This window comes from Zootoca vivipara, chromosome 3 (genome assembly GCF_963506605.1).
Source record: "Zootoca vivipara chromosome 3, rZooViv1.1, whole genome shotgun sequence".
Lineage (NCBI taxonomy): Eukaryota > Metazoa > Chordata > Lepidosauria > Squamata > Lacertidae > Zootoca > Zootoca vivipara.
Window position 1 is genome coordinate 82741149 of NC_083278.1, and position 23638 is coordinate 82764786.

Here is a 23638-nt window from a genome sequence, read left to right on the forward strand (position 1 = left end):
GCTGCCACCCAAGATAACCTCACACAAGTATCCTTTCTGATCTATTACGGCCAAAACATCAAGCAGCTAAAGCCCCTTTGGCCGAGGGGCACTGCAGGCAGCAGAGCCATGGATGGTGGACGTTTGTATCCATTGCCCACAATGAGCAGCAGCGGAGATAAATCCAATTCTGACACAACTTTTCTGTGAGCACTGAGAACAGTTTTTACTTTTCAATATGTCCGTACGATCTAGTTCTGTTTGTCTCTATGTAAAACGGTATATCACAATGTTGCCTTTTTGTTGGAAATATCAAAAGTACAAAGATTGTAAACCAAATCGGTGTAATAAAAGTTCCAGATGATTCACGATGTCTGATGTGTGCCTGGCTGACTTTCTTCATAGAGTTTGTAGAGACCCATCAAAAAAGAAGCCAGTGTCTTCTGAAAGCCCACCCACCATATTCTGGTTACATACACTTAATCCTCTGCAGGGTTGATCTTGGGCAGGCATCCCCAAACTTCGGCCCTCCAGATGTTTTGGACTACAATTCCCATCACCCCTGACCACTGGTCCTCTTAGCTAGGGATCATGGGAGTTGTAGGCCAAAACATCTGGAGGGCCGCAGTTTGGGGGTGCCTGATCTTGGGGGAGTCGATTGTGGACTGCATTGCACAGCATGGATTAGCTAATACTGGCGACATCACAACCACCCTCTCCCTCCCCAGAACAATTTACGGTAATTTTAAATGTAAGCGGGTTTTTGTTTTGTTTTTTTAAAAAAGGCAAGATTGAATACTTGGGAGGATTTTAGAAAAGGAAGGCATTGAGCACATTCTAGTGACATCAGTGAAAAGGCCCACCTATGTGCCAGCAAAAACCCACTAATAATTAGGTCATGACAAGATTAATTAGGCTGCATTTGTTGGTTGATCTTAATGTGCTCACCAGCAATGGTGGGGAAGTTGGTCTTTCAGGTAACCTGATCCAGAGTTTAGGGTTTTATATGTAAATAATGACCTTAAAACTTCATGTTAAGCCATGTTTTGGATTAGTGTTACATGTGAATAATTGATAGTTCAGTTCTTCATATACAGTATAGAACAATTAATAATGTGACACCATTGTCATTATGACTGGGCTTCTGGGTTAGTTAACAGGGCAAAGAGATTTCAAAGGCAACTTTTGCAAGCTTAGCATTACCTAGTAAGTGTGTTTAGAATGTCACACAGGTCAATGGAACATACACAGGATTGTGCCTAACATCTTGAATTTTCTCTATCCAAATAGCATTTCTGAGTTTATGAACAGCAACTGTGTTATGTAATGCAACCCTAAAGAAGTGAGGAAAGACAAGATGTGTAGGAAGGAAAACCATTCTGATGGCAATTGTTACTAGGAAAATACTGAGACATAGCAAGAACCTCAGATTATATAAGCAATAAAGCACCTAGTGGAATTTTAAGTGACTTTGCTGCTGTGTGCTAACCTGGGGCAATAGCTAGAGAAAGCCTTTCTGATCCTGTCTTCAGAGAGAAGCTTGAAAAAGCAGGAGACTTTGGAGGTCGGATCAGGGATGTACCCTTTGATGCTAAAAATGAGAGTCTTCCCATTGCACATGACTGTCACTTTGGAGGGTGTTGCCTGCCCTCCCCCTAGCAATCATCACTTGACCCTATTACTGAGAATCTCCCCAGGAGAAGGAAAATAAGATAACAACTGCAAGAGACATAACTGGGTCTTAGAAAGTTTGGATGGCTAAATCCAAAATCAAATTGCACCCAGGAAGCCATTTAAGTCACAGCAGATTCTGTCACTGGCCTCACATCAACCCACACTTTAGCAACAGCTAGCAACAGTAAGGCAGCTTTACAGTCACAAGATTTAGAGGAGTTGCCCATTGGCTTAGGATGATGTGTTAACAGGTCACAAATACTGTATCTTCCTGCATATAAGACTACTTTTTATCCCAGGAAAATCTTCTCAAAAATCGGGGGTCTTATACGCCGGGTCGTATTTCTTAAATGGCGAGTATATCCCCATATATTTTAACTGGAAAAGTTGGGGGTCGTCTTATATGCCCAAATATACAGTATTTATACTACGGAATTGAACAGATGGAAAAAATACTCTGCCCCTCCCCAGGATTGAACTGGAAAAAAACCCCAGAGGAACAATTACGGTATACCTTGAGCTGTTTTGTGATGTATCCACAATGCGCACACACCCTTTTGAAGTTTAGAGGTACAATTTATAGGTTTGCGTTCCTAATATACTCCCTGAACAAAGGGGGAGGGGAACACTGAACGTAGGCTGGTGTGTGCCCTGGGGTATAAACCAGAGGTTTGCAGGATGTGATCCTGCAATAAGTTTTGGAGCTTCTGTCAGGATTCAGCACCATCATTTGCAGGGTCAAATGGACAGCTCCCTGCTTTCCCATGTTAATACCAGGGCTTGGCCAGGCTGAGAGCACCACTAGATAGATCGCGAAGGCAGCAGAAGGCTGAACCTTAGTCATTTTTGGTCTGCTTGCTGTTTCTGCTATTGAGAGGACTTTTGCTTTGGGATCACAAAGGGGAAAGAGGGTTGATGGGGTGGGCAAAGAGAGAGGGAAAGCTTCATTCAAAGATATACAAAAAAAATCAGTGAATTAAACAAGAATCTTGTACCTGAAGGATTTTGCTAGCTCACTTTCAACATACTCTGCCTTGCTTAACCTGCTTCTGCAGTATTGTCATGTTCAGTTCCCAGAATGGCCTGTCAAAAATGATTTCAAAAGATTTAATCAATGATTAATAATCACCATAATCTAGCTCCATCAGGGTGTACTTTACAGAGTAGAAGAAGTCCCTGCCTTTAGCAGCTTCCGATCTAAAATCTGACAAAGAGGAACAACAGAGCAAGGGGAGGAAGGGGTAAACAGGGTAGCCACATGCTTTCCGTCGCCCCTGCTAGGGTTAGGCCCAGGCTCAGGTGCAATGTGACATGGGACCAAGGGACTTGTCCCACAGGCTTCATGGGAAGGTGAAGAGAAAGGCAGGAGGAAAGGAAGCCATGGCCAGCCAAGATCAAACACAGCTGAGAAGAAGGAACTTCTCAGCACAATGCTTAGCAAAAATAAAATAGGCATTTAATCTAACATGGTGAGGAGAAAGACACAGGAAATGTTAGCCTTGTTCGGGGTGTTTTTCTTCAACCGTATGTGGAACAGGTGCAGAGGTCGGGTGCTGCAGGCTTTTGAGTCGGGCTAGTTCCTGGTTGGTCTTTATGGCCTGGTTAATGAGGTATTCGCTCTCTTGGCCCACCTCTGCCAGCCTCAGGTCAAATTCTATCACTGTCTTGTTATCAGTCATGCCTTCCAGCAGCTGCTTCCCTCCATCCTGGAATCAATAAAAAGACTAGGCTGAAGGTCAAAAACACACATGCACACAAGCAACACCCGGATTTAAACCACAGCACCTTGGTTGGTTTGCAACTAAGACCTAAAATGCCTTGTAAAAGGTAAAGGTAAAGGGACCCCTGACCATTAGGTCCAGTCGTGACCTACTCTGGGGTTGCGCGCTCATCTCGCATTATTGGCCGAGGGAGCCGGCGTATAGCTTCCAGGTCATGTGGCCAGCATGACAAAGCCGCTTCTAGCAAACCAGAGCAGCACACATGGAAACGCTGTTTACCTTCCCGCTGTAGCGGTTCCTATTTATCTACTTGCATTTTGACGTGCTTTCGAACTGCTAGGTTGGCAGGAGCTGGGACCAAGCAACAGGAGCTCACCCCGTCACAGGGATTCGAACTGCCGACCTTCTGATCAGCAAGCCCTAGGCTCAGTGGTTTAACCACAGCGCCACCTGGGTCCCTCAAAATGCCTTGAGGAAGGGGCAAACATGCTTCCCTATATGCTATTTTTTATTTACAAAAAAAGAAAAGACAATGAACTCTCATGGTGCCCTTAGACCAACAAAGTTATTATAGCATAAGTTTTCATGGGCCGAAGCCTACTTCATCAAACGTGTTAAGTGAACTCTTAGTTGGCAGGTATATCAAGGTATATTCAGAGGGTGTCACTACTGTGATTATAGTGCAGTAGTGGTGGATTTATACTGGGCATCCAGACATCAGTAGATCTTCTGTGATGCTTCCCCAATATTATCACCTTATCACCATCTAGAGTGGCAAAAAAACCCACCAGAACATTAGTGGTATGAAAATTTATCAGATTTTAGCAGGAAGCTATGGGAAGTGGGCTGTTAGGCTGTTGAACGGAAAATAACATCGCGGAATTGACTTGCGAGGTGGTGTGTTGTTCGATAAGAGATTGATTGTTTGGGGGGGGAGGCTCGTTTAATTTCATTGTACACAGGTTGTACAATAATAAAGGTATTATTATTAATTATTATTATTACTACATGCATCTTTTGTAAATGAATAAGTTTGACCAGCCCAAAACCTTTGCAAGTGCAAGTGGTATTGAAAGCATGATTAGGTCTAACTGCTCCCATAACATCATATGTACAAATCATGAAGAACGCTCAATAAACAGCATGCCACTAGGAGGTCCTTTAAAACTGAAGAACTTTCAAAATAATAATAAAGAACCCTGTACATAACATTTATTAAATGTATATACCACCCTTCATCCAAAGTGTGAAAACATTTCATATGCTGTGCACCTATCAACAGTCCTCTAACGCTCTCTCCAGCACAGAGAATTGGCCAGCCTTTTATTAACCGCTGCCAGACCCATAATAGCACAGCACTGGAAAACAAAGCTTGCAATTCCATTCTATAACTGGATTAATAATGTGTGGGAAGTGGTTAACTCAGATCTCACAAGATGTAGACCTGTGAAAGGGACAACCGATTTTGGTGACATATGACTTCCCTTTTTTTGCTTATGTTAATAAGCAGGGGAAATATTTTTCTTCCCCCTCTCAACAATGCCCATGGAGAAGATATGTACCTTGATAACTATTGTGATCATGGAAACAGCTGTATGACCTATAAACTGGGTGTACATTTTTATACCAGAGTTCTTGTTTTTGATGGATTTGCTTCCTTGGGGTGGTTGTTTTATTGTTTAAATTTTAAAATAAAACTTCCATGGAGGGGGCAGGAAAGAGTCCACCTTTTGAGCACTGAGTTATTGGAGCAGCCTCTACTCTAAAATAGAGAGTTCTTGTAGAAATAAAAAAATGAAAATGAAAAAAATTGTCCAGTTGCACCTTAAAGCTAAAGGGACCCCTGACCATTAGGTCCAGTCATGACCGACTCTGGGGTTGCGGCGCTCATCTTGCTCTATTGGCCGAGGGAGCTGGCATACGGCTTCCAGGTCATGTGGCCAGCATGACAAAGCCACTTCTGGCGAACCAGAGCAGCGCACGGAAACGCCGTTTACCTTCCCGCTGTAGTGGTTCCTATTTATCTACTTGCATTTTGACGTGCTTTCGAACTGCTAGGTTGGCAGGAGCTGGGACCGAGCAACGGGAGCTCACCCCGTCACAGGGATTCGAACTGCCGACCTTCTGATCAGCAAGCCCTAGGCTCAGTGGTTTAACCCACAGTGCCACCCGCGCTGCACCTTAGAGACCAACTAAGTTTGTTCTTGGTATGAGCTTTCGTGTGCATGAGCACTTCTTCAGATAGTGAATCATAGAATCATAGAATCATAGAGTTGGAAGAGACCACAAGGGCCATCCAGTCCAACCCCCTGCCAAGCAGGAAACACCATCAAAGCATTCCTGACAGATGGCTGTCAAGCCTCTGCTTAAAGACCTCCAAAGAAGGAGACTCCACCACACTCCTTGGCAGCAAATTCCACTGCCGAACAGCTCTTACTGTCAGGAAGTTCTTCCTAATGTTTAGGTGGAATTTTCTTTCTTGTAGTTTGAATCCGTTGCTCCGTGTCCGCTTCTCTGGAGCAGCAGAAAACAACCTTTCTCCCTCCTCTATATGACATCCTTTTATATATTTGAACATGGTTATCATATCACCCCTTAACCTTCTCTTCTCCAGGCTAAACATACCCAGCTCCCTAAGCCGTTCCTCATAAGGCATCGTTTCCAGGCCTTTGACCATTTTGGTTGCCCTCTTCTGGACACGTTCCAGCTTATCAGTATCCTTCTTGAACTGTGGTGCCCAGAACTGGACACAGTACTCCAGGTGAGGTCTGACCAGAGCAGAATACAGTGGTACTATTACTTCCCTTGATCTAGATGCTATACTCCTATTGATGCAGCCCAGAATTGCATTGGCTTTTTTAGCTGCTGCATCACACTGCTGACTCATGTCAAGTTTGTGGTCTACCAAGACTCCTAGATCCTTTTCACATGTACTGCTCTCAAGCCAGGTGTCTCCCATCCTGTATTTGTGCCTTTCATTTTTTTTTGCCCAAGTGTAGTACTTTACATTTCTCCTTGTTAAAATTCATCTTGTTTGCTTTGGCCCAGTTGTCTAATCTGTTAAGGTCATTCTGAAGTGTGATCCTGTCCTCTGGGGTGTTAGCCACCCCTCCCAATTTGGTGTCATCTGCAAACTTGCTCAGGATGCCCTCAAGCCCATCATCCAAGTCATTGATAAAGATGTTGAACAAGACTGGGCCCAAGACAGAACCCTGTGGCACCCCACTAGTCACTACTCTCCAGGATGAGGAGGAGCCATTGATGAGCACCCTTTGGGTTCGGTCAGTAAGCCAGTTACAAATCCACTGAATGGTAGCATTGTCTAGCCCACATTTTACCAGCTTCTTTACAAGAATATCATGGGGCACCTTGTCAAAGGCCTTGCTGAAATCAAGATAGGCTACATCCACAGCGTTCCCTTCATCTACCAGGCTTGTAATTCTGTCAAAAAATGAGATCAGATTAGTCTGACATGACTTATTTTTCAGGAACCCATGCTGACTTTTAGTGATCACAGAGTTTCTAGGTGCTCACAGACTGTTTGCTTAATGATCTGCTCTAGAATCTTTCCTGGTATTGATGTCAGGCTGACTGGGCGGTAATTGTTTGGGTCCTCTCTTTTCCCCTTTTTGAAAATAGGGACAACATTTGCCCTCCTCCAGTCTGCTGGAACTTCGTCTGTTCTCCAGGAATTTTCAAAGATTATTGCCAGTGGTTCTGAAATCACCTCTGCCAGTTCTTTTAATACTCTTGGATGTAGTTCATCTGGCCCTGGAGACTTGAATACATCTAAACTAGCCAAGTATTCTTGTACTACCTCCTTACTTATTCTGGGCTGTGTTTCCCCTGCTGAATCATCTGCTCCATATTCTTCAGGTCGGGCGTTGTTTTCTTTCTTGGAGAAGACTGAGGCAAAGAAGGCATTGAGGAGTTCTGCCCTTTCTCTGTCCCCTGTTTGCATTTCACCATCTTCTCCTCTGAGTGACCCCACTGTTTCCTTGTTTTTCCTTTTGCTACGGACATACCCATAAAAGCCCTTTTTGTTGCTTTTAACCTCTCTAGCGAGCCTGAGTTCATTCTGTGCTTTAGCTTTTCTGACTTTGTCTCTACACGTGCTGGCTATATGTTTGAATTCCTCTCTGGAGATTTCCCCCCTTTTCCATTTTTTGTACATATCCCTTTTAAATCTTAACTCAGTCAAAAGTTCTTTAGATAGCCAGCCTGGCTTCTTTAGGCACCTTCCATGTTTCCGTCTCATTGGTATTGCCTGAAGTTGTGCTTTTAATATCTCCCTTTTAACAAACTCCCAACCAACATGAACTCCCTTCCCTTTTAGTATTACTGTACATGGGATTTCACCCAGCGTTTCCCTAAGTTTTCTGAAGTTGGCTTTCTTAAAGTCTAGAATTTGGACCTTAGTATGCTTGGTTGCTCCTTTCCGCTGGATAATAAACTCCAGAAGAGCATGGTCACTCCCACCTAATGATCCTGCCACTTCTACCCCACTAACCAAGTCATCACTATTGGTTAGGACCAGATCTAAAATGGCTGATCCTCTTGTTGCTTCTCCCACTTTCTGGACAATGAAGTTGTCTGCAAGGCCAGTGAGGAATCTGTTCGACCTTATGCTCTTGGCTGAGTTTGACATCCAACAAATATCAGGATAGTTGAAATCCCCCATTACTACTATCTCACTTCCTTTGGAATGCTTGGCCATCTGTTCCAGGAAGGCATCATCTGTGTCCTCAGTTTGGCTTGGGGATCTATAGTAAACTCCCACAATGAGATCACTGTTGTTTTTCTCTCCCTTAATTTTGACCCAGATACTCTCAATTTGGCTTTGAAGTTTTAAATCCTGGATCTCTTCACAGGTATACATATCCCTAACATATAAAGCTACTCCTCCTCCTTTCCTGTTTGGTCTATTTCTCTTAAATAGATTGTATCCCTCTATTACTACATTCCAGTCATGAGACTCATCCCACCAGGTTTCAGTGATGCCTATTATGTCATATTTAGTTTGCTGTACCAAGAGCTCAAGTTCATCTTGTTTATTTCCCATGCTCTGTGCATTAGTATACAGACATTGAAGACCGTTGATCATTCCCCCATGTCTCTTATTTAAGGATATTTTCGTCCCACCACTAGGTCTGCATGCTGCTTGCTCCATTTGGTCCTTGACATTTGGATGATCATCTTCAGCATTTGATAGACTCCTACCTTCAGGACCACTGTCTCCCTCCCCCACATAAGTCAGTTTAAAGCCCTCCTGGTGAGGTTTTTGAGTTTTGTGGCAAAAACATTCCTCCCAACTTTTGTGAGGTGCAGTCCATCACTTGCCAGAAGTCCATCTTCAAGAAACTGCAGACCGTGATCTAGGAATCCAAACCGTTCCTGTTTGCACCATTTGCGAAGCCAGTTGTTCACTTCCCCTATTTTTCCCTCTCTCCCTGGGCCATGTCGTTCAACTGGGAGGACAGAAGAGATGACAATTTGTGCATCTAATTGCTTCAACTTCCTGCCCAGAGCCTCATAATCATTTTTGATCTTCTGTAAGCTATGGCTTGCAGTGTCATTGGTTCCCACATGCACCAAAAGGAAGGGGTATTTGTCGGTGGGTTTTATGATTCCTTGCAGCTGTTCTGTTACATCTTTGATCTTGGCCCCAGGTAGACAGCACACCTCTCGAGACATCTTGTCAGGCCCACAGATCACTGCTTCTGTACCCCTCAGTAGGGAATCCCCTATCACCACTACACGCCTCTTCATAGGCTTCGTTGGGATTCTTCCATGTGCTGTCCCTTCCAAGGTTACCTGCATATTCCCGGAGGACTGACTTTGCTGCTCGTCTTCATATTCCTCATCAACTGTGATGAGGGAGAGATCCTCAGGTGGAGTCTGTTCCTCGTCTTCCATGAGCACTTCAAAACGGTTGTGTAATTCTAAGCACTCAGAGCGGTTGTGCAGTTAAACTAGAACTTGCAGTTTGACACACACACACACACACAGAGAGAGGGAGACAGAGAGAGAGAGAGAGAGAGAGAGAGAGAGAGAGAGAGAGAGAGAGAGAGAGAGAGAGAGAGAGATTGGTGTTTCCAACATGCTCCTTCAATAACTACCAGTCTGAGTTCATCATGCATAGGCAAGAAAAAGGGATGGCTGGCAGGAGGACAAACAGGGACAATGATGCTGGGGATAGCAGGAGCTTATGCATGGGAACAGATCACAGTGTGTGTGTGTGTGTGTGTGTGTGTGTGTGTGTGTGTGTGTGTTAGAAGAGTCCAAGCATGAGAACAGGGATGAGTGCCTTGTGTGGAGGTTGCCTCTGAAACCCTGCTGTGCTGAGATTCCGAGATTCCAAGGTACTTACCGTGTTTCTCCCAAAATAAGACGGCCCTCAAAAATAAGCCATGTCAGGCTTTTTATTAGAAGAATAAATATAAGACATCCCCCGAAAATAAGGCGGGGGGGGGGCAGGTCGGGATGGCGCTAAGGAAGAGGAAGAGGAAGAGGAAAAGGAAAAGGAAGTTTCCTGTCGGCGCCCGGAAACGGATGTTCCTGCCCCACCAAATCACCCAGCAGCGTGTCCCACGTGGAGTCCAGACTGACCAGGAGCCGGCAAGAGCTGCAGCAGGACCTCCCGAGAGCCGACCAGCAGGACAGTGCGCTGAGCCCAGACCAAGCAGGACCCCACGAGGGCCGACCCAGGAGAGCCGGCAACAGCGCGCTGTGCCAATCCCCGAACCAGCGGGACCCGGCGAGCGGTGTAGCGCGAGCCGCAGGAAGCCCCGACACAGCGGGACGCGGCTAGAGGCGCAGCGCTCGCCGACCCCCGACACAGCAGGACCCGGTGAGAGGTGACCCCCGACTCAGCAGGAGCCGGCAGCAGCCCCAGCAACGCCGCGCCGCACCGCTTCAAGCCCCGGGACCCAGCAGTGGGCTCAGCGGGCGGCGCGCGAAGACGCAGCAGCCGGCAGGAGCCGGCAGCAGCCCCAGCAACGCCGCGCCGCACCGCGTCAAGCCCCGGGACCCAGCAGTGGGCTCAGCGGGCGGCGCGCGAAGCCGCAGCAGCCGGCAACAGCCGGCAGCAGCCCCAGCCGCGCCGTGCCGCACCGCGTCAAGCCCAGGGACCCAGCAGTGGGCTCAGCGGGCGGCGCACAAAGCCGCAGCAGCCGGCAGGAGCCGGCAGCAGCCCCAGCCACGCCACGCCGCACCGCGTCAAGCCCAGGGACCCAGCAGTGGGCTCAGCGGGCGGCGCAAGAAAGCCCCGTACCATAGTTAAGGTAACAATGCTGTACCATGCTTAATTAAAAAAAAAGACATCCCCCGAAAATAAGCCGCGATGTGGTTTTCTATAGGAAAAATGAATATAAGACGTGCCTTATTTTAGGAGAAACACGGTAGAATGCGCTGCACCCTCCTTCCCAGTTCTAGGCACTTGTCCCTTTAGCCCGAAACTGTGCCTCTTGGAGTAGAGAGGGATGCTCACCAAGGCAAGCAGATTTGTCAACCTCTCATGTCACCTATTCATCAAGCTACTGCTGCTTATTGCCAAATGCTCACAGAATGGATGGTGTGTCATGCTCCCCGTTATGAAAGTGTCATTATGACAGTGACATCTTCCTACCTCCTCATTACCATGTCAAGAGATGATAAAGTGTTTGCTTAGACAATTCGGTAAGATTTTGGCATCCTGGGGGAAAGAGACAAGAAGTCATTAACTCCCTCAACCTCTGAGGCATCTAAAAAAGCATGTGACAGACCCAGAGGGAACAGTATTGGCATGGCAAGAACTAAAAACAGGTGATAGCATCGTGATACATGCACCAGACAGATCTTAAAAGAATGTGATGAAAAGTAGAGATTCCTGAGCTGTGACATGGGCTGACATGTCTCTGGAGCGGTATTCTGTTCTGTATCTTCTTGCTTCTCAACCCCTTCTGCCCTGCCCCGTCCCAGTCTGGATTTTAAGAAAAAGTCATCACTCAGTTAGATAAAGGACCCTACACTTGCAGACACCCGGAATTTAGAATAATTTCTGGGGAAATCAATCACACCTTCTTCAGAAATCGGAATATTGCCATTTCATTTAAACCCATTAGCTACCTGGAATCTGGTGGCCATGTTATTGCAGAAGAATGGAAAAGATACAGCAGATCAAGCAAAATCTGCCAATGAACATGCAAAAGCTGCTGGAGTTTTCAGAGCTTTGGCTTCCATTGGATCACAACTCTGAATATTAAGAGTTTGCACACTTTTATCCACATGAACTGATCTAGTAGAATATTTTGCTTCATGAAAGATGGAACAAGAAAATCTAAAGCATGCTTGGATAGACATAAAGCAAGCAACAAAGACTAATATATGTAGCTCTACCATATAGAGAGTTGCCAGCTTCTCAAAAGACAGCCACTGAGGGTAGGATTCAAACCTCTGCCCTTTGGTAAAATACAGGATTTCAGACAATCCTGGGGCAAGTTACCCACTCTCTGCCTTTGTTGCAAGCACAAACTAGGAAAAGATGGCAAAGCAGCTGGTATGCTATTTTCTGCAGCAACATTATATAGAAATACATTCCTAACAGGTTGCATCAATCACCTGTTGCCACATTATCAAATTAAGAAAAGATGTGTAAAATGTAGTCACACATAAGCTGCAATGTAGAGTTCCTGAACACACTTTGAAACAGCCCATTCTCCAGCAGCTCTCTCTGCTGCTAAGTAGACCGTATATATTCTGGGTCTATTGCTAGCAAACCACAGAAAGTGTTTTAGGGGCCCACAAAACATTACTGTACATTCATCACAATTTGTGCTCATCATACTATCAGGGTTATATATGCAATCATAATTTCAATACCATTTGCACCTGCAAAACTTTAAGGGCAGATACCAGTATACTGCTTTGGCTGCAGTGAGCGTGCATCCTATAGCTTTCCTGCTAAAATCCCATAATGTTTAATACTACAAATGTTCCTACACACAAACACACACACTTTCAATTTGTTATAGTACAAAAGCACATGGATTATGCTACTTCGGTTTTGAGTTAAATACAAAACAAAACTCTGCAAATTAAAAACTAGCACAACAAGGAGTGAATTAAGCTAGAAGCTCCCTGTGATGTGACAGTCTTCTGCTAGGAGGGAGTTTGATACTTCCACCCCCACCTCATTCTCCTACACATGTAGGCCAGTCCAAGTCTATCCCAGCCAAAAATTCACTGTGAGATGACAAGCCACTATCTCTCAGCTTCAAAAGAAACATCATCTGACCTACTTTACAAGGTTGTAAGGATTACTTTAGATAATGCATTTAAAGTGCTTTGAACATTCTATACAAGTGCTATGTGCCCATCCCCCTTGTAGGAAAAGAGATTGCGTACTAGCCCGATGTGGTTGCAGGAGAGGTTGATGTGAGTCAGAGCCGTGTTCTGAGCAAGGACCTGAGAGAAAAGGGTTGCCGTTGGCTCCGACAACTCATTGCCACCCAAGTGAAGATTTGTCAGAGTGCCATTAGCCAAGAGGGCGTGGCAAATGGCTTGGCCTCCCTCATCCTCAATGCAGTTGAGACGCATGTTGAGGGACGTCAGAATGGAATTCTTGGACAAGGCGTGAGCAATCGCCTGGGCTCCTGGAGCACGGATCCTGTTATCACAAAGGTTAAGGGTTACTATCTTGCTGCGGTTGATCAGTTTGCCAACAGCTCGTGCTCCCCGGTCTGCAATCAGATTGTGAGATAAGTTCAGTTCTGTTAGCGAGGGATGGTCTAACAGTTCATGGATCAGCACACGAGATTTTTCGTCATCCACTTTGCTTCGAGACAGTTTGAAGACCTGCAGAAGAATAAGGTTACACATTTTGATAACGAAAAATATTTCAGGCAATTTTTTATTTTATTTTTTGCCTCGAACTCCCACAGAACCACTCAGTTCTCACTGAAAGGCAAAGGATTCGGACAGTTCATTGCCTTAGCTGCTTTTTGAAAAAGTTCACGTATCAGAAGCAATAAGCGTATCCTGTATTTCCGGTAAAAGGCTATTAAACTGCTCTAACAATCTGGAACCACAAGGAGTCGTCTGAAAGGCTCCGTAGTTCAGACAGTAAGTCGGTGGTTAATTTTGCCTAATCTTCTCAGAGATATTCGAATTTAGAATCAAAGAATTCTCCATTGCCCCTAAGCAGGCTCAAGCCTTTATGTGATCTAAGCTGGCAGGTAGAGGGGTGGTTCAGTCATCAAGAGTGAGATACAACACAAGTCTTTCAAGTGATATAAGCCAATGGATAGCTTTTGTACACTACTGAGGGTGGTTTGAGGGTGTGGACTGCGGAGTTGAAAGGTCATTCCACCCATCCTCTTATTATTATATTTTAGAGGAACTGTAAGTCTCTAGCAACCAGTAGAGGTTATTGCTTGCCTTGCTTCCTCATTTAAACCTCTTATGCAGATGTCTACATTATAAATATATTGGGGAGGAGCAGTATGAAAAGGAACCTTAAGGCTGTTGTTTTAATGCAAGCCACATTAGGGCCAAACTCAACAAGATGTGGGAGACCCACGATTCAATCTCTCTTCTTTTGTTTTTTTCTTTTAAAGAGTTGCTGAAAAGGCCCACCCATGTTGGATTAGGCCTGTACCGCAGGAGGAAGACCTAACTCTTTCCTCCAAGTGATTTTCCTGATCTAGACTGCCACTTGAGGGAGGGATTTTGATCAGAGCAAGATGCTGAAATATGGGGTTAAATGCCCCCTCTCCTAGCACTACCGCTCCAGTCTGGAGGCTCTGTGGCTGCTTTTAAGAAACATAGAAATGTCAAGAGATTTAATAGTGGATCTCCCAAACCTTGCCTTATTTGGCCTTTTTTGGGTGTGTGTGTGTTTGATTTAAATCCATGAGACTTGAAGTAGAGATTTAAGAGCTTATTTACCAAGGCTTCATCTCACTGCTTTAATGTTTAAAGCTCTAGTACCATGTCATACTGTCCAACTTTTTAATTTAAAAAAACAGGTCACACATCTTCTGGGCCACACTTCTGGGCAAGTCACATGACCCACACCACAATTTCACACACCCCCAAAAAAGCACTTTTTTCAGCGCAAATGGCCACTGCGATCTCATTCAAAAAAAGGGATGTCCCGTTGTTTCCAAGGTCCTTTGCACATCAACCTTGCACAGCTGGGATCAGGTGGGAAGAATCCGTGTGGTTGACCCCATCTACACCAGCTGATCTGAAGCTAAGGAAGCGTGGCTCGCATTGCTCGGCTGCAATGGCATCTAACTTCAATATAAGAGTGTTTGAGATTAGTATACAAGTATGGTGCAAAAGGGGCCCTCTGTGGGCATGGAAGTACATACAGTAAGCCTGCAACTTCTGCACATTTGTGTGCATTCAGCTTTCCATACTTAGCAAAAAAAAAAGGTTTAAAAAATGAGTGGAAAGGGGGCAGGCATCTGGGAAAAAAGACTTTGGCAATCCCACCCGCCATTGCACCTAATATGCTTTGACTAAATGCAATTTTGGCTTTAGGCACGATCCCTGGAACGTAACCTAAGTTGTGGGCCTACTGTACTGATGTCAGGGAAGGATTTGGACAAAATTATCCACTAAAGGTTTAAAATTATCCTCTGACCCTTGGGAACCAACATTCTAGGTTCAGGGTTTCTAAATATTATAGAACTGTATATGGCAAGTTACTTTTAAAGTTGGACACTTCTTGACAGCATTGGCCAGGGAGCAGCAGTCCCGGTAGGTGAACTCAAAAAGATTCCACTCAAAATTCATGCCACAATCTTTAACGCCGTAAGATAAGTGCAGCTCCTCTAGGTGACAGAGCGCTGGAGTGAGAATGCTCATATCAAAATGGTCCATGGACGGTTCATCCATTCCAGAATCACTTTCTGTATCAGAGGCTTCTTCGTCTTCCTTCTTCTGATCTATTTTCACAGGTGGAAGGAACTGGTCGATATCTAGCTTCTTCACATATTCCTTGCAGAGTGGGATGACATCCAGGACCTGGTTGGGGTTCGTGGTGTCTGGAATGTAGAACTTCAAGATGTTCTCCAAGTGACGTTCAAAAAACATCCGTTTCCAGCTGTTTCCATAGCGGGACACGTCACAAACTGCCCATCTCGCAATGCAACATCGTTTCCAATAAATTTCATCACTAATCAGGTTGGCAGTCACAGTGAGGGGCAGACTTGTGGAGACCTTGTCCAGCACCTTCCTTTGGTGTTCAGGAAGGAGGCTATTCAAAATAGGATTACCTGGTTGGAAAGAAGAGAAGTGAACTTTTTGGAATGTGGTGTCTGTTTGCTGCTTTTTATAGCACCATGAAGATCTATTTGCTAGGTATAGATAGATTATTTATTTATTTTGATTTTTAAATTATCCTTCCCAAAGCAGCTTACAGTAGCCAATAAAACAACAGAATACGCATCTCAATTATTACAAGAGAATAAGAAAAAACAGCAACACTAAAAAAAAACCTCAAATAACAGCAGTAAATAAAACAAGCAGATAAAATTTTGGCATTAGACTAGCACCAGCAGATTAAACAATTATTCAGACACAGCATCATATGTTGAAAACAACACACATTTGAGTTTGTACAAGTTTAGCAGTGCTTCCACTAAATAATCTTGAGAGGAGTAATTTGCTGAGGATGCTAAGAATTCCATTAGGAAGACCAAGCCCTACTCACAGAACAATCGTTTCCAGGATTCCCTAGGAACAAATGAAAGTTTTGTGTTATACTGTAGACTACAATGCTTCAAAACAAGGCAAAAATAAAGGTGTTGACTGGTTATCAAGCAGCAGCAGGCAAAGTGGTACCCTCTGAAAGTTGTTAGGACTACAGTTCCCATCAACTACATGGTCAGGAAGAAAGGGGGTTGTAATGGAGGGCACCACATTAGCTACCCTTGGTCTATGGAATAATTCCCTGGCATTTTAAAAGAGCCATTCCACTCAGTTTCATTTTTAGATACTCAATCCTCAATTGCATGTATAATTGCAACCTGTGATCTAAAGGTACATTCTCAACAAGAGAAACCAGAGGAGGAGAAATTACTTACTTTCAAAGTTGTTGATTATGTGCTGTATGCAGAGCTCTGTGAGCTGTGGCACTATAGCTAGACTCCACTCAGGATCCTCAGCTATAATCCGCCGCATTCGCCGGGGGTTAGCTGCTGGGTTTTTGGTACGGCTTGGGGGAGGGACTGCCTTTGGGTCTGCAGCAACTGGCTCCTGCATCTTGAAATCTTGAAGTGCTGGGGGTGACCCCCCCCTCTCTTAGAATGGCTTGAAAGTTCTGCGCAAACTGGAACACTAAAGTTCAGCAGCCATTCTTCCTAGAAAAATCCAGAAGTCAGTACCACTCACTGATACTAATAAATACTACAAGTGTAGGGAGGAGGAAGTCCCTTACAACTACATTATTTAAATCTTTTATGTAGTCCAATCAATTATTAGCTCTACCAATGCACATACAAAACAAGGAAGGTAGACAGACTGTTTCACTGGACCAACTTCTGTGAATATAAGAACATATAATAACTGGAAATTGTTTACATCAGAAGTTTGTTTCACCTTTTCCTGAGCTATTAAATGTCTCCTAAAATGAAGCAATTAGAGGAAGTGACTCATACACAAATTGGATTTATCTGAAGAAGTGTGCATGCACACAAAAGCTCATACCAATGACAAACTTTGTTGGTCTCTAAGGTGCTGCTGGAAGGATTTTTTTTATTTTGTTTGGATTTATAAGCAAACTGAAGTGGTGGTTTCATATCAAAATGCAGCAGGGTGTCAGTGCAGGGGGCTCACATGATGTAAAAATATATTTATACCCAGCCAGATGGGCGGGGTATAAATAAATTATTATTATTATTATTATTATTATTATTATTATTATTATTATAAAAGCCAACAACAACAACCAATCACAGAACAGAATCTGGCAGTCTCATTCTCCTTTCTCTGAACTAGTCTAATTTCACATGCCAATCTCACTTGCAGTACCCATAATTCTTAAGGACCATGCAGACAACATATTATCCAAGTTGCAGTTCATCCATTCAACATCCTAGGAGTTGAAGTGCCAAAACAGAGGCACAACACAATAGCAAAGTATAGTCTGCACATTTTGACTGGAGGGGATAGCTCTGAAGCAAGGGGATTACTGTAACTTGCTCCCCTAAGTCTCTCTTTAAAAATAAGGCTAGAAATGCATGCCATCACAGAACAGAGCTCAGGGCCTCCAAAGAACTAGATCAGTGGTGGGTAACCCGCAACCATTAAGATGTTGCTGGATTACAACTCGCCCCCAATCATTAGCTGTGCTAGCTGAGGCAGATGGGAATTTTAGTCCAGAAGCATCTGGAAGTCCAAGAGTTTTCCCCATTATAGAAGTGGGCAATCCTGCAGGTCCTTACTGAGATTTTTCATTAAAATGCTAGATGAATACTGTGGCATAATGGGGGAATGCTCGGCCTCTTAAACTCTTCAAGGTTTAAAAGTTGAGCGTTCTCTCATTTTACCAAAGTACTCATCTAGGCTTTTAAAGAAAACATGTTAAAATAAGGCTGGAACTAAAAAAAAAACCACCCATACAATAAGCAGTAACAGTGCATTCCTACCCAGGAGTAAATCCCATCAAGCTCAATGAGGCTTACTTTATACGGCACAGCAGTTGGATATGGTGTGTGAATTGAGAGTGGAAAATGTCCTATTATCTGACATGCGTACAAGACGTCCTCGTAACCTTCTACAAAGACACCTGCAGTTGTGCGGAAACTAGTGCCCCAATCCGGCACAATTCTGCTGAGAAGTGCTTTGATCTTATACACTACCTTCCCATTACAAAGAGAGAAGCCAGTACTATGGCAGAGATCAAGCTCATTATTTCCTTCCTGTTCATGAAGCTGCTCCGTTTTGCTTTCAAGCACACATAAGAAGCAGCCTTTGGTGTGCTAAAGCCCTGGTGCCTTTGAAACCTTTGCAATGGGCAATTTTTCAGCCCCCAAACTGTCTGGGGTAGTGCTGATTAAAAAAAATCAACCTGCTAAATCGCAAGAGCAAACCTCTACAAACCCTTTGAAGAATGCAAGGGGCAAAGCCAAGCTATTCATGTTGTGTTACTGATAATGTGTCTGCAAAGGCTTCTCAGATGGTAGCAGCAGGTGCCAGAGAGAAGCAAAGCACACTAAAATGAAGGGCAGGGAGAACCCAGGTCAAATGGATACTTAGGTTTCTACAGAAATTGTGAGACAATGTTGCCCGAGGGCCAAATGACATGGAATAATATCCACTGCAGACCAGCTACCGTAATCCTAGTGAGGGTGGAAAATCAGCTATTGCGGAGCAATCACTATATACTTGTAGGCAACTATGATTCTGAACCCCAAAAGCCACACAGAAAACCAGGAGAATGCAACAGCCCTCATAACTGTGGTTTCTGCTCTCTGTGATTCTCCCTTCCTGCGTGAAGCCAGCCCAGCACTCCTCCTCAGTCAGAGATCCGAAGGGCTCCTGCAGATCTGACTGCTGTGACCAGAACTGTCTTGTCACTCCAATCTTCATCAATCCCAGAATATGGAAGGGAGAAAACAGTTGGGAAATGCAAGAACAACCCCCTGGAGTCATGAAGCACGAAAACTCAAAAGCTTTCTGGACTTTCCAAATAGTCCAAATATTGCGGGACAATAGTAAAAGAACCACTGTACAACTGTAGCTTCTTCCAAGAGGCAGGCAAGGACATGAGTTTATTTCTGTAAAGCACCATGAACAGGATAACTGCATAAACGATTAATAATGAGCAGGATTCTAACTTTTTTATTGGGAACAACTGTGAATTTAATTGTCAAAATGTGCTTATTCAAAATTGTATTTAAAAAATAAAACAGCTCATGATTAAATATTCCATAAATAAAGCAAGACAGCAGCTGTAGGTGAATTTCAACCAAATCTCTATTGACTTTTAAAAAAGGAGCCTGCAAGTGCAGAACAGTTCATTAAAACCTCTAATGCCAGTTGTAGATCATAAAGCCTATGGCTTGAATCCAAAGAGCCACTTTATGCAGGAAAAGCATTTCCACACATGGTCAGGGAAGTATCATTTCTATTTCCGACTGTTCTGAGGAGTACTTCTGAAATTCCCCCGAGTTTTAGGAGCAGCTTAAAGCCAGCATGGATGGCTGCTTTTAAAAAGAGAGGCTCCATCCAAAAGAAGTTCTGCTCTCCACACATCCCTTCAGTTTACATGTCCTGAAACTCTTCCAAATGCTGCAATTTTGTGATATCTGCTGCAAAGTGTGATGCTTTGTTGCAAAATTCCCACGGAGTCTTATTGCTGGTGACCAAATGGCAAGCTTTAGGATCCAACTGTCATCGCCAGATGTGATGGCGCCCAGATTTCTTCCCTTTTGTACACACAATCCCACTATTCTAGGGCTATCCAAAAATCACCGGGTTTGAGATTACTTACAATTCAAATCTCAATTAGAAGTGTCACACCACACCATGTTCTTACAATCCACATGATAGGCACAGCACATACACTTGTCCTAAACTAATCCACCTAAAGCCTGCTACTGACAGTGGCACCATATCTCCTTATGGGAACAGGTAGGTAGCCGTGTTGGTCTGGATCGAAGTAAAATAAAAAAATTCCTTCAGTAGCACCTTAAAGACCAACTAAGTTTTTATTTTGGTATGAGCTTTCGTGTGCATGCACACTTCTTCATTATCTGAAGAAGTGTGCATGCACACGAAAGCTCATACCAAAATAAAAACTTAGTTGGTCTTTAAGGTGCTACTGAAGGAATTTTTTTATTTTCCTTATGGGAAAACGGAGCCGTTCAATTTCCTCTGCATACAAATCAAATGGCATCAATTTAGCATCCAACTGTTTAGCATCAACCTGTGCTAGAAAACTGATTTGGTTGCAACAATTTCCAGTAGGGGAGCCATGTTAACCTGTCTTGTGGCACCTTAAAGACCCACAGATTTATTACGGCATGAGCTTTTGTGGACTACAGTGAGTTGTGATTCTGCAGTTTCAATTGCAGCCTGCCTTTGAAAGGGCTGGGAGACTGAAATGAGAAACCACCAAATTACAATTAATCACATGTGGATTGAATACACTGCAAACTGAAAAAGGCAAGTGTCCATAGCTTTGGCAGAAAGCAGGGCTCTTCCCATCCTACATACTGATCATTTGGTAGTCAGGATTAATAATGTTGTATACCTTGGGGGCTTGTTTTTATCTAGTTTTTTCTGGTAATTTTTATTGAATGCTGTTTGCAATTTCATTGTTTTTATGTAAACCACTTAGAGATGTTTACTTTATTAAGTAGTATATCTGGTTTTATAGAAACATAAATAAAATAGACTGCTTATAGTTCTAATAAATAAATAAAACTTTTCTGACTTTACCTATTGCCAATAATTTCTCCACTAGAAGCTGTTTTCTATTGTACTCATGAGCTGTTTACACTGTATTATGAAGGGATTGCAATGTTCTAGGAAAACGAGGCAGAAACCTCAACACGGTGTTCAAACTTACTTTTTGCTTTTACAAAGCATGTGTGTTTCACTCGCTCCACATTCAGTGTCATTGAAAATATTAGCAGAGCAAGGTTGCTATGGCGTGATGAAGATTCCACAAGGTGTCTGAATTAACTCTGTGATCAAATGCCTGGGGAGTTGTAAGGTGCTAGGTCTTGCAGTGAGTCATTTATCACACTGAATCAATTTACAGGATCTCCCGATGCAGCAATCACATATCACCATGGCTGTTCTATACTTCATTTTCTTATTTTGCCAGTACATACATATATTCCCCTGTACTGCTTTGGGCTCACATTCATATTCATGGATAATAATAATAATAATAATAATAATAATAATAATAATAATTTATTATTTATACCCCAGCCACTCTGGGCGGCTTCCAACAGAAAAATAAAATACAATAATGGATTAAACATTAGAAGCCTCCCTAAACAGGGCTGCCTTCAGATGTCTTCTAAAAGTCTGGTAGTTGTTTTTCTCTTTGACATTTGATGGGAGGGCGTTCCACAGGGTGGGCGCCACTACCGAGAAGGCCCTCTGATGATAAGATAACTTTCCACCAAGCTTCCAACTCTACAATTCTACAGTTCTATGAGATGCAAGCCATGCTCCAAGTACAGGAGAAGCTGCTCTATTTTTCATGTTTTTAGAAACATGGGAGGGGCTTGTCTTGTCTAAATTGGGGGGGGGGAGTCTATGGGAGTCTATGGGAGGTGTCTTGTCATTAAGAGCTCCCCTACCTCTCTTTCCCCACCATTCAAGCACTAAATACAAATATTGTGAAAGACAAGAGGACATTGCCCTTGTGAAACCTGGGATGTTCTTGGGGGATCAGATATTTCAGATTACACCAGCCCCTTATCTTGCGGAAATCCACTATGTAGAATACCGTAGACTCCTCACTGCTGTTAGGTTAAATGTCCTGGAATCGAAGGTTTTGTTGGGAGGGTACAGGGGAGTCCCATATGCCCAGAGATTTTGTCATTGTGCCCTGAGAGTGGTTGAGTCAACTGAACATATTCTTTTGCTCTGCCCATTCTATGCAGATCTTAGACAAAAACTCATAGCCCCAATCCTAGGCCAACTTAGCCCTGTAGCTAGAGAAAGACAGGTTTTGTTTCTGCTGAACAAGTTTACTGCAACAACAGCCTCCTTGGTTGCCAAATTTCTCTTTCTGGCCCTTAAGCGTCGTAAAGTCATAATTGACAGCATTGACATGGGTCTGAATGTATAGCCTACTTCTTATTGTCGGTTTAAGTTTTAAGTTCCTTTAGATGTTTTAATTTTTATATGGATAAATGGTTATTTCTGACTGGCGGTTGAATAAAATCTGATTGATTGAATATTGTGAAAGAGAAAGGGATTAAAACTCACTAATCAACAGCTTTGCACCATATGCTATTCTCCTAAAGCTCTCCGTATTTCTTCACACTCACACAGCCACTTTAGCCATATTTTAAATGTTTACTGAAAAGGCTCCCCTCACCCCTTTTGCATTCCCAATATGAATTCTAGTTTGCAGTCCTTAGAAACAACTGATCACCTGGAAATACTTTTAGTTACCCCTAAACCACCCCAAACTTCAAGGATGGCAAAAGCGTGAGCTTTCTCCTGCTTTTTTAGTGTGTGCCTGTGGAATGGATAAATTGAGTGTTCCAAATTCACCGTAACTGTACAAAAAGGGAACCACCAGCATTTGGCACCTAACCCAGAGTAATTAGAAGGCCAAGATCTCACATTTATGACAGCAGAACCACCTGCCTCTTACTTTAAAGGAACCCTGTTCTTTCCTCAATATTATAGCCTGTGAAAATACACACACACAGAATCATAGAGTTGGAAGGTATATTAAAAGAGAGGCGGTGGCAGAAGCCGTGCTGGGGGAAGGGCTTAGGGGCTGCCTTCATCATCATTCTTCCAATTGCTTTTTGGGGTCCCCTACCTGCTGAGCTAGTGCGGCGAAGCCAGACTAGGACCTAGGAAACCAGGGTTCAAATCCCCACTTAGGCAAGAAGCTCACTGAGTGACCTTGGGCCAGTCACTGCCTCTCAGCCTAACCTACCTCACAGAGCTGTTGTGGGGATTCAATGAGGAAGTGGAATCATTGAAGCATAGAATTGTAGAGCTGGAAGGGGGGGGGGGCAAGGGTCATTTAGCCAGCCATGCAGGGAGAAACATGCACACCACCTTGAGCTCCTTGGAGGGAAAAGGTGGTGCACAGATAAGCAAAGAAATAAAACCTTCGACTTGTTGTTCCCCTTTCACGGATGGTACCTCTGCACCCCGAGTGCTACCTTCACATTTTGCTAACCCGGAAGTCTCGAGGTTCCCTCTTCTCCTTCTCGACTGGTCCCAGCACACGCCCGTCTCTCGGGCCGCGCTATGCCACTTGCCTGCTTAGTCCTCGGGGATGGGGGCGGTTGCTAGGGAAACGAAGCGTTGCCAAGGGCCGGCGCTAGAGATGGAAGCACGGCCCCGCCCCGCCCGAGGCTTTTAGCACAGCCTCCAATCAGCATGCGGGAGCCTCCCATTCCCGCTTCAGAGGGGTGGGCGCGAAGAAACGCCCAGGGGCGGGGCTTAATAGGACCGCGTTGTCCCCTTTGCGTTTGAAACAAAAATCGTCAGGGCGACGTACCATAAAGCGTGGCCGTCCCGCCCCGACCAAATAATGGGTATACCTCCCGCCTTCAGAA

General features: G+C 44.0%; 1 protein-coding gene across 5 annotated transcripts; it reads right to left on the minus strand.

The window, feature by feature from the left end:
* Positions 1 to 23360, minus strand: TCTE1 (t-complex-associated-testis-expressed 1). 5 transcript variants are annotated; one of them, XM_060272940.1, is made up of 5 exons: positions 23257 to 23360; positions 16448 to 16723; positions 15069 to 15637; positions 12759 to 13208; positions 1 to 3359 (listed from the first exon to the last, which is right to left on the minus strand). In XM_060272940.1, exons 2-5 carry the CDS (start codon positions 16623 to 16625, stop codon positions 3147 to 3149), a joined length of 1410 nt encoding a protein of 469 aa, XP_060128923.1. In that variant the 5' UTR covers positions 16626 to 16723; positions 23257 to 23360; the 3' UTR covers positions 1 to 3146. The 5 variants fall into 5 exon arrangements, with proteins under 5 accessions (XP_060128923.1, XP_060128922.1, XP_060128921.1 ...); XM_060272939.1 differs by having other exon boundaries at positions 23240 to 23360; XM_060272938.1 differs by having other exon boundaries at positions 23220 to 23360.
* Between the last annotated feature and the right edge of the window lie 278 nt (positions 23361 to 23638).

Excerpts from the sequence above, each read along its gene's own strand:
- TCTE1 (XM_060272940.1), bottom strand. The coding sequence starts at position 16,625 with ATGCAGGAGCCAGTTGCTGCAGACCCAAAGGCAGTCCCTCCCCCAAGC. Across the intron at positions 15,638-16,447 it reads CATAATCAACAACTTTGAAA|GTAATCCTATTTTGAATAGC; the intron begins GTAAGTAATTTC and ends CTTTCCAACCAG. Across the intron at positions 3,360-12,758 it reads CCTGCAACCACATCGGGCTA|GATGGAGGGAAGCAGCTGCT; the intron begins GTACGCAATCTC and ends TATTGATTCCAG.